Source organism: Pieris rapae, chromosome 19, assembly GCF_905147795.1.
Source record: "Pieris rapae chromosome 19, ilPieRapa1.1, whole genome shotgun sequence".
In the NCBI taxonomy this organism is placed as follows: Eukaryota; Metazoa; Arthropoda; class Insecta; order Lepidoptera; family Pieridae; genus Pieris; species Pieris rapae.
Genome location: NC_059527.1, coordinates 5338263 through 5349348, shown reverse-complemented (window position 1 = coordinate 5349348; position 11086 = coordinate 5338263). Strand labels below are relative to the sequence as shown.

The following is an 11086-nucleotide window of genomic DNA, read 5'->3' as shown; positions in this document are numbered from 1 at the left end:
TGGAAATGTAACATTCCATCATTGAATGAAGTTTTGTAGTTTTTTTGAGTTTATTTTTTACAGATATTTTTTTTTCCTATTTGCAATATTAGTATGAATGAGGATATATTAAAAACAAAATTCATAGATCCTTTATAACACTTTATAACACCGATTGCTTAAGTAGATTCATATAATGCGATGCGTTATAGTGCCCCTATCTTTCAAAAGGTTAAGGTACAAACACAAGCGGAAACAATTGTGCCAATGCAACAGCAACTCCAACGCCTCTGAGATGTGGGTAGGGTTGGAAGTCCCAGGTGATTTAGTGGGTATAGCTCACCTAGCTTGATTGCTCAAGCTGGGGTCGAGTATCACCCCCTGGGTATGTGGTACAGGAAATGCATTCTCATCTCCAAGATAAATAAGGCAACGCACACACAAGCTCTTAAGAGTGTAAGGGTCTATAAGCAACGGCAGTTTCTTTTTGTATATCTATGACCCAATGGGACGTCGAAATCGTGCTATTTATAATTCTTTCAAAACACTTACAGGGCGTTAGGGGACGCAGAAACAAAACCGATATATGGTTATTTCCTGACAGCTGAGCTCTTAGGTGATTGTGGTGGAAACTTTTATCGGATGTAGAACGTGCGCGAAATAGCGATTCCCGTGAGTTCACCTGCTTACATTTTACAAACATTTGTCAATTCCCCACACTAATAAATTATATGAAAGTTGTTAAAGTGTAATTTTAACGGTGTTAACAGTTTCAGAAGTCTCGTAACATATTGATTAGTGAGTTATAGTTTTGATTAGCTTTATTTTTGCTAGTCTACACACAGATTCAGTTGGTTTATATATTATTTTCAACGACTTATTTTAAGCATCTGAAAACATTATTCAAATCAAACTAGATACCCGTTGCTAACAGTTCGCAAGTGTTTAGAAATACCTTTGTCGCTGGACTTATATTAAATTGTGAAACGATTTCATAACCTAAATAAACCTTGGAAATCGTGGCGGTCTAAACAACGAAATAATTATTTTGAACCCAGATCGTAGTTATATCGTAATAGCAATCCAGATAAATGAATATTAAGAAAAATAAAACCGTCGTCGTTTTATAGAATAACAAAAATACCGAACTGTATATACAAAACTATGGTTTTAAAATTGAAAAATAAAAATAAATCTTCTTCTTCTTCTTCTTCAAGTGCCACTCCATTACTGGAGGTTGGCCGTCAGTTCTCTGAACCGCGTCTTAAATAAATCAATTGCTGTAAAACCTTTTAGGTCTGGGCTTCAGATTTCTGTATCTGTTATCAATCTAATAGACAAGTAGGTAGGGTTAACCCTCCTTTTGACCCAAGCCGTCGACTTTACTAACACAAAATGCTTTTGAGAAATAAAATACATTGGTGCACTGCCGGGAGTCGAACCTGATGAGATTCGTCCGCTGAAAGCACTAGGCTAACACTATCGCTTTTTATGCTAAAACTGTTGTCATTTGTGTGTGACAATCAAATAGCCCTCAAACAGTTTTTTATTTAGTATTTTCGAAAATAAATAATATTGTCAAGTAAAACGATGCTAAAAATTTTATGATTAAAATTCAAATCAATGGTTGATATTGTTAACATAATATTGAAAATAAATGTCCCTGGAATTGCATCGCATTTCACTTAACATTCATTTCTATCATATAAATGTGAGACAACACGTTCTTATATTCCGTCTGTCACACCACTAACATAGTTATTTTATAACCACATTGTCTTACTATCTTATCTACTGCATAATATATGTATAAACTCGGAGGTCTAAGGTACTACAAATATACTTGGGCGATATATACATTCAACAGAGAAAGATCAATGTTAAAAAAAATTTTAATCCCGTATGAATTAATAAATTGTTTTATAATTATTTAATAATAACATTATTATAATATAATAGTAACATTTTCAGAAATAAAAGACGTTTGGGGCGTTTCTTAGATTTTCTTATTTGCTGATTACGTCAACAGCTATTAACTTTTTTACACATATTACCCATACATTGTTTATGCTTGAAAACATAATGCATTTTCGACGATTCTTAAAAATAATTAATAAGTTTTTGTCCTAGCAGCTGAGAGTTGAGAGCTTTCTTTACTTTTACTGGCCAGAGCAAGGGGGAAAAGGAGAAAAATTGCAGTAAAGCTGCTTGTACTTGTACCATCTCTTATTATTGCTTTTGTTATAAATAATAGAAATCGTTTGAAACAGACATTTCATTTTTGACATATAATTTGAACACAAGAAGACATGCTTCACAAGATACAACCATCTCAAGATCTCTTTTGAATAATGCAACTAATTAAAAAATAATAATTTGAAACGGTATAACAATAAAAAAACTGTCGCATTTTAGTCATATGACTACAAATCAATAATCAGTTACACCATGGAGACCCTGTTTTGAATCAGTAATCACCGTAATCGACTAACGAATATCCTTTGGGACACCAGTGATTTAATAGTAAGGTAAATAATTGATTCGGTGTAACAGCCACCCTAGGCTGTAACGCGAGTGAGACGTAGGTATCTACCCCATGATATCCGTAATGGGCACTCGAGCTCAACCGTTATTCTCAACAAATCTCCCATATTGCGGCTTCTCCAACCTCAATCAATACTGCAATGCTAGTTTATTCCAGTTCATTTATATTTTATTCCCGAGTCTTGTTTATTCGGTATTCAAAGTCTGCATTGTACTAGATGCATCATATTGTTGCTTCAAATTTCATGCTTGTAAATCCAATTATCATATCTAAATCTTTATTGAAGTACGAACAAGGCGGTTCACGTATTATTATTATTTATACTTATAGTATATTAAGTTAAATGCTCTGCAGCGAACTTTTACGTACCGTAAAATTTGGTTATTTCCTTCAATTTTAATTTATATGAATATCAAGCACCTTATTCTAATAACGCACTGGTGAAGTTATAGTGGTACTACAAGCGAAATACCTTACAGATCAGATTCAATTGCTTTCGAAGGCACACAAAAATATATAATCTTTCAATGTGCAATACCAGCTGTTAGTAAACCAAATATACAAATCAGAAACCGTATTTCAATTGTTTAACAGTCAAGTCGTTCCAGTACCAATTGTATTACGTCAAAATTTTTTATAAATAAATGAAAATATAGCCATTTATTTTGATAAACTATTTTCTCCTCCGATCGCTTGCTCACTGCTGCATGTCATGATGCTCCCGAACCCGTAGTGGTAGATTCCTGTGCTGCTTCCGTCTCTAAAAATCTCCAACTGATACTTGGTCGGTCCATCTTGTTGGGTAGTGTTCCCTTTGTCTGTTTCTCTCTATTTTTCCGGCTATCATAAGTTTCTCATAATTGCAGAAAATAATGGGAAATTTTATATTATCATTGATAATTATATTGTTGATATATATCGAATACAAATAACTTTATATATATATCTCTACTTAATTAGTTTATAGAAACAAGTAATACTATGTTGTGTTTGAAAGCTGCTAAGAAACTCATAGAGAAATGGTTGCCCACATATACAAGCCGTTATCTCAATATGTACATTGCGTGGAATTTACTAGTAAAATAACCTTGAAATCGGGATCGGAAGTTTTGTGGTAAACTTGCTGACCTAGCGTTGGGACTTTATATAGTAATCGGATTTGCGGGTTTTTCGTCCGGTTCTATTTGTGGCATTCGTTTTTGGAAGTGCAGCTTAATGGGGCTATGAATTAGTTGAAAAGAGCTTTTAACATGAACTTGTGTGTGTGTTCCTTTACGTTTTGTAAAAAGAATAGGTCCTGGTAGAGATCTTCAAAACGTAGTCTAACAAACAAACAAACAAAATGTCATTTGTTCATATAGGTAACATAATGTACCCTTATGAACATCAAAAAAAAATTGTTTCTAATTTTACATTTACTGCCAGTGCTCAAATCAAGGGCGTAGAACGGAAGAGAAGAACTGGCAATAAACTCTCCGCCACTCTTTTTCTCGTTGTGCTTAAGATTATTTTTTCTGAGGAATATTTTTATACGAATGCACTTTAGACTTTAGTCTATGTAGAAGATAAAAAGAGACAATAAATAAATATTTAAAATATATTTAAATAAAAACTTGTTATAAGGTCGCTTTAATGTAAACAAAATTCTAGAGGATTTTTTGCAGACAACCACTCTGCTCAAAGTATATAGGGTAATCCCAAAAACATATTCAAATCAAATCAAAATTTATTTATTCAGTTTAGATGCGATTTAAGGCATGCTTATGAATGTCAAAAACGTTTACAAAATTCGCGAAAGAGCAAAACTGCGCCATCCTTCTTCTACGCTCATATTATTATGATATATTTGAAAAGACCAAAAAAGCTGACAATATATTTAATACAATATTTCCAGTCTAACTTTAAGGCAGATGAAGTTCCTCGGCGGTTTCACAAGGTTTGCAAAGTTTAAAAATCACTCCAGTGCGCCCATAGATATACTTCTGAAGTTTCACCTATTTATGGAGTATGCGGGCTCTAACATTAATCTTAAAATTACTTACATGTTCATGCTATCTTCGTAGCACTTTGGGAATGCGCCAGCCCTAAAATATCACCTTAAGATTTCACAGCAGACATCTCATATTTGCTGTCTGCTAGTTTTGCATTTCTATATATTTTAGGTACTGATATATAAATTTCAGCTTTCTAAAAGGAGAGCAATATTTTGTTCTTAAATGTATATTCAAACGCATTTAAAGTATGACCATTGAAAATATATTAAGAATACTCATTATTTTACAAGACAGTCTGTATCTAAGACAATTTATGTATTTTATTTTTATGAGAATGAAATATTTAAAATTGCAACCACACAAACGCCGTGATAAATTCGTTCATTATATTTCTGTGCAGTGTGATGGATATTTGGTGTAGAATAATATGCAGCTCTATTGGATTTTGATACTGAAAATACTTTAAATTGATGGTTAGTTTGGAAATTAATTAAAAATAAAATACACTATCACATCCTATAAAATATTATGGTTAGTAACAATCCGTCGCACGGTCGAATTTAATTAAGTGTATAAATAAAATACGATAGAGGTATTTGTTTTCGCTCCCTGATCATTGCTTAGTTGGCTTGGCAGTGATTGCGGCAATTACTCACCTCGCCGCGTCCCCTAGCCCTCCCAGGCTCTAACGGCTCCACTTAATCCAGCCTCACCATTTGCAAACCCTTGCCTTCAATATTAACTGCCTTTAAATAAGTTGCAAGACACTTATTAAGAACCCGAATAAAATTAAGGCGCTTTTCCGTCGTGGGATATGTTATAAAATAAATAGGCTAGAATTCTTCTGATACACGCTAAAAAGCTATTATTATAATATTTCGTACCTTTTTTAATATTCTGACTACGTTTGGGTTGTCTAAAAATATTGCTTATTATTGAATGCCGGGAATTACTTCAATACTTGGTTTTTTATTTCCAGGCAAAGACAATAACCAGCCAAACACTTTGGTACTTCACTCCGGGCCACCGCAACTCTATAGATCACAAATTCGACCCCATATGGAGTTCCCATCCAGAGGTGTGAAACTGTTCTCACCTCTTCACTTCCAGCTTCTTCCGTTGGACTGTATTCAACCAATACTGTGACTCCTGACAACTGGATTGTGTTCGGACTAACAGCTGAGTTTCATCATCAGACGTCATGCACTGGGCATTTATTTTTGTTTTTGCCCTGCGCCAAAGAAACCAGCTGCCTACTGACTATTTCCGAACCAATTTTACTTAGGGTCCTGCTAAAAACCAAGTACCAAATCTTAAAAGGCTGACGCACTTCCGAGGCTTCCGACAAATTGAACGTTTGCTTCCTGTTACTTAAAAAAAAAATATAAATCTTATAAAAATTTGTATAGACCACCCTTAATTTAAATTGTGCAAAACCCATTTATTAATTTTTTTACTATTTTTACATAAGACACCTGTTCGGCTACGTAATAAATGCGTGCTATTGTAAATATTATCTGTTTAGTAAAAAAAATATTTCCTAAAAGTAATAATATGTCCTTCCGATAAACCGACTGTCACGATGTTGTACTGTGGTACGATACTGCCACTAAACTAAGAATTAAAGAAATACTGTGTTCACAAGTACTTGAGAGAAATAAATGTTTCCATTGTAGTTAAGAGCTGAGCCGTTGAACTGGACACCGATACAATAAGTATGTTATATCGTCGTAACAGACCGAATGGCGCAGTCAGGCGGTTTTTATGACCCAACTTGCTAGCCAACGTAAGGAGTAAGGCTTTTAGATTATTGTAAAATAGTTATTGTTTATTTGTTAACGCATTTTAAACATATCGCGTAGATAAGATTTGATTTCATGAATTGGCTTCAAAGATTTCAAATCATGTATAGTTTGTGGGCAAAGGCGTGCGACTCTCGACCTTCAGTTAATGAGCTTGAATCATGGCTGTGCACTAATTGATTTTACTATGAGCTATTTTTTTAACACACAGCGTGAGAAAGGCTTTGAAGAAACCGCTACAGGTGATTATTAAATGTAAATTGATAATAGTATCAATTTAATATTATCAAAATTTTGTACAATGCGTCATAAACTATATATGATTTTTCTTAAAACATAAACTTTAATGTTGCGCAGCCGTAAATGCAAACATTATTTGTTTTATAAATATCTTAGAATATGTTTGATAGAAGTAGTAGTAGTAGCAAATATGTAGCAATTATAAACCGTGTTTATTCATACCGTGTAGCTTTTAAAATATTATTTGGGTATAGCTCAGCGTCAGTGAAAGCTGACTAACCAATAAATGAACAAACCAATGAATATATTACCATTGAAAATAACAGGCTAAGCTTAGCAGGCTTACCCTAACATTGAATCTCCAAGCCCGGTTCTGATATCAGTAGCACTTTTTCAATCGCGTAATTCAAGATGAAATATTGAATTTAAATTGAATTTTTATAATTATTTTGAATTAGTACAGTATCATTAATAGTCATTAGTCACTGGATATGAGTTTACAGAGTATCCCTGCAGGCAAGTAATGCAGTCGAAGTTTCTCGGTCAACCGCTCGCTCACGGTTGCAGTTTTAATTTGGGCTAAGCTGTATGACGTGGTCTGGAACAAATTCTATTTCGAAATACTCATGGATTATTTTAATAGCTTAAACGTTTGAAACTAGATCTATTTATTTTGTTGAGAACTATTTGAATTATAAAGTTCGTAGTTCGGTTGCAGCGAATTGTAACTTCGTAATCAATGGGTGTAGTTTTCAATTTGCACATTTTGTTTATTTATACCAGTCATAGTGGGGCATGTCACCAGTTTGATAAAAATGGCAATATAGACATTTATACAATGTTTCCTTAATGATGACTGGAAATATTGTTTTTGGACACTTATGTTAAATTATCTTATATCCTTATTAGTCCTTAATTAGGCTAATTAATCCTTAATTAGGCTTGATTGCAATGATATAGGCCAGATCGTAGATGTTTCAGCGAAGAGACAATTTATATAAAAATACAAGTAATCTAAACGGACGCGTATATATGTTTTATTCACAACATTAAATAGGTATATTGATTATAACTTTTGCCGTCATCTATAAACATATTTATTATACCAATAAATAATATTATCTATTATTTATGTGTATAATAAATATATAACGTAGATTGTTTTGGAAACACAAAACATATTTTGAGTTGATTTAATGAAGTATAACGATAACTGACTACAGGTAATAGTAACATTTTTAAAAGCCATTATTTATGCAATTAGTTCTTTGTTTTTATTAAATAAAATTTCTGGTACAAACAGATTTTGCCGTAATTAATTCTCATCAAATAGTCGGTAAGGTGACTAAAACAGAGTTATTTTATTTGGACTAACAAAACGTAAATAAATTATCTCTATTAACACTCTTATATGTTTAAAATGTTTTTAATTCACATTATTAATAGTGCATTGAAAAATGTTATAGATATATTTGAAAGAAAATTGCATATAATAAAGTTGGTTCGTCGTTAAATTGCTCAACGCTATTGTTACTCTCGACGCGTATTCGCGTAGTATTTGGTAAAATAGAGATTAAATTGTATGGAAATAAAACGAAAATTAAACTACAAATGTATTAAATTCATTGAATGAAAATCATAGTTTTGATTCGGCGCGGAACTTAATTTAAAAGTGATATGTTGTTATTATGGTATTTATATATTACTTAACTATGTTATTATTATGTAATGTTAATCATCATTATCAATAGCTATACAGCCCCCTGTGGTTAGCCTTCTCAAGTATATCTGAATATACTTTATACTTTTTGCATTCAACTTCGAACCACTATTGTTTCGAGGTCCATGACTTGAATCCACCAACGCTGAATCAGTCTACCGGGTTTACTCTTGCCAACAGGCTAAGGACCTTAGGGTTCTGTCACCAGCCTTAGGTAGTGTTAGGTAACGTTCTAACAGTTTTTATGGAAAATGGGACAAACGAGCCTCACCTATTGTTGACTGCCGATGGACATTCACAATGGAAGATGGCTCTCGAGTGTGTTGCTGGCCTTTTAATTTCATTCAGAAAATACTATATACCATCTGCATACCAGTTGCGCAATCTAAGGACATGAATCTTTAAAAGTTTTAACACCCTTAAAAACTGTATAAATCGTTATTGAAGTAAAATTTACAAATGTAAACGTTTACAAAATTCTTATACCGTTTGAATACTGTCGAGCGCTAAGCCTCTGAATAAAGGACCTTTTCAAATGCGAAAAGGGGGTTGAAAGAAAACCATTTTTTAATGCAAGGGGCAAAAGGCTGTCGCATCGACGTCATTAGTCTAAAGAAATACGAGCTCTTTTTAACCTTTCTTTAAACTTCCTTGATAGAAGCCTGGAATTGGTGTATATTATATTCATCGACGTATGACCTTCGAGTTATAAAAAAGTTGTCCATTCCTTGTAGCTGTTTGATTTAAATTGAAGGTCTATCATTTTTTAAATCAAATATCACAGACGTAGGAAATAAATTATACTTGACAAGGTCAACGTTGAGCAATATTTGGTGAATCTTAAATAAAAATATCATATTTAAACGACCTAAGCCACTTTTAACAGAATTAATTTTTTTTATGTATTACATGTCTCTTGCAAGGTAACAGCATATTCTTCTCCTCTCGGCTGTCGCCTCTTCATTCTTGAAGATCGAGTGCACCGCACAACTTTCTCCTCTCTCCCTGTTTGGTGAGCCTCTTTACCTGAGTGATGGTAAGACCTTCATGGCCTAAACTTGATCGGTCCATCGAGTAGGGAACGGCCTCCAGCTCTGGTGTCGTCATGCCATGCCAGTGAAGTGTGCTTACTGACTGCAATGTGTCTATAGATAGTTTTTTACCTTTAACCAACTTAGTATGGTAACGTTTTTTTTCATAACAGTACAAGAAACAGTTAACAACACATTAGTAGCTACATAATATTATTATGCATTTTTTTTTATTGAACAGGAGGCAAACGGGCAGGAGGCTCACCTGATATTAAGTGATACGGCCGGCTATGGACACTCTCAATGCCACAGGGCTCGCGAGTTTTTTTAGTATTGTTTTTTTTTACTTTTAAGTATTGGTACACTTTTGGAAGGACCCTAGGTCGAATGAATTAATTATAGATACCTTAAATTTATTTAAGTGTTGACTTAAAAAATTTTGGTTATAATTCTAATAACGAATATTATATTATTTACCAAGAACTAAAAGACATATTTTACCATAATATAATATTTATATCACAATAACCTCGTGTATAAGTTTATCAAGGCGGGTTATCTTAGTATATATTAATAGAAGCTCATAATACAAATGATTAACTTATATTTATCTCTCAGCAGCCCATACCAATTCGTCTGAATTTTTTTTGATATCTGAAACAATAAGTGTTTTTTATAATGTCTATTGATGATGATTGTTGTGTATAACAACACAATTTATACGGTTCGACCGCTTAATAGCAAAAAAAAAATATTTTAATTTTTGTTTAAAATCAGATTGGTCGGAGAACAAAGAATAACTTTTCATATCTCTCTATCCAAGTTCTATATCTATCTTCACATCTCGATTTAGAATTACTTTTATATATGAATATCCCAGTAGCATGTTACAAACAGATATATATAAACACTCACTCTCTACACGAAATACATTTTCCCCAAGGAGCTCGAGTATTCCCATTCGCACAATCCCGTATATTAGCTATGAAATCGTCATCACCAGGTTTTCCAGGGGCTGCCACAAAGCCTCCCTCGTCAGAATAGTCATCGTCTCTTCTTGAACGACTTAGTCGTACAGTTTCATCTTCTTGTGACAATTCGAAATTGAACTCAATTGTTTGGTCATTTGTATATATTTTAGAGTGTACATGAGCACTAAATATCTCCAGTAAAATAACAAACACAACGTAATTCATCTTGTTCAAATGTATGACTGACGATAAAGTATATGTCAGACTACTTGTATCTATTTTAAGAAACGGAATCATGAACTTTTGTTTCTGGTATAAGCTTAATGGATTTTGATATAGATAAACTTATACCTTTATATTATAAATTGAATTTCAGATCATTCTAACGATAGGTTTTAGAGATTAAATAGGTTACTAAAATATCTTATGATAAAAATGTTATTTAAGCGCAGTTTCAACATAATTATTCCTTAAATAGTTCATTATAAAATTATACCTAAACCATGAGTTTTTAATTGTTTAAGATATAATTAAACAATTAACTGACGTTTTCTGAGAGATAAACCGATACGGGACACGGTATATGGGATACGGGATTTAACTGCCGAAGAAATATTATTCTTAGTTTTGGGACGATACAGGATTTATTGTACTCATGCAAATGCTTGATCTTCTTATATATATACTGAATAATATTATATAAGAAAAAGCACATAATTATTATTACATAATTATAATGTTTATATTTTGTATTCCGATAAGGCTATAATTAAATGAATAAAAATATTAAATGAAAAGCTATCC

The 11086-nt window shown here is 32.8% G+C and overlaps 1 protein-coding gene across 1 annotated transcript; it reads right to left on the bottom strand.

Annotated features, from left to right (window-relative positions):
- Nucleotides 1-9800: 9800 nt before the first annotated feature.
- Nucleotides 9801-10553, bottom strand: LOC110995290. The gene is made up of 2 exons (XM_022262376.2): nucleotides 10227-10553; nucleotides 9801-9965 (listed from the first exon to the last, which is right to left on the bottom strand). Exons 1-2 carry the CDS (start codon nucleotides 10505-10507, stop codon nucleotides 9926-9928), a joined length of 321 nt encoding a protein of 106 aa, XP_022118068.2. The 5' UTR covers nucleotides 10508-10553; the 3' UTR covers nucleotides 9801-9925.
- Between the last annotated feature and the right edge of the window lie 533 nt (nucleotides 10554-11086).

Bases quoted from the DNA above. Each gene is read 5' to 3' on its own strand.
- LOC110995290 (XM_022262376.2), bottom strand. From the start codon at position 10,507: ATGAATTACGTTGTGTTTGTTATTTTACTGGAGATATTTAGTGCTCAT. The intron at 9,966-10,226 runs GTGAGTGTTTAT...TTATTGTTTCAG, and splicing joins AAATGTATTTCGTGTAGAGA to ATATCAAAAAAAATTCAGAC.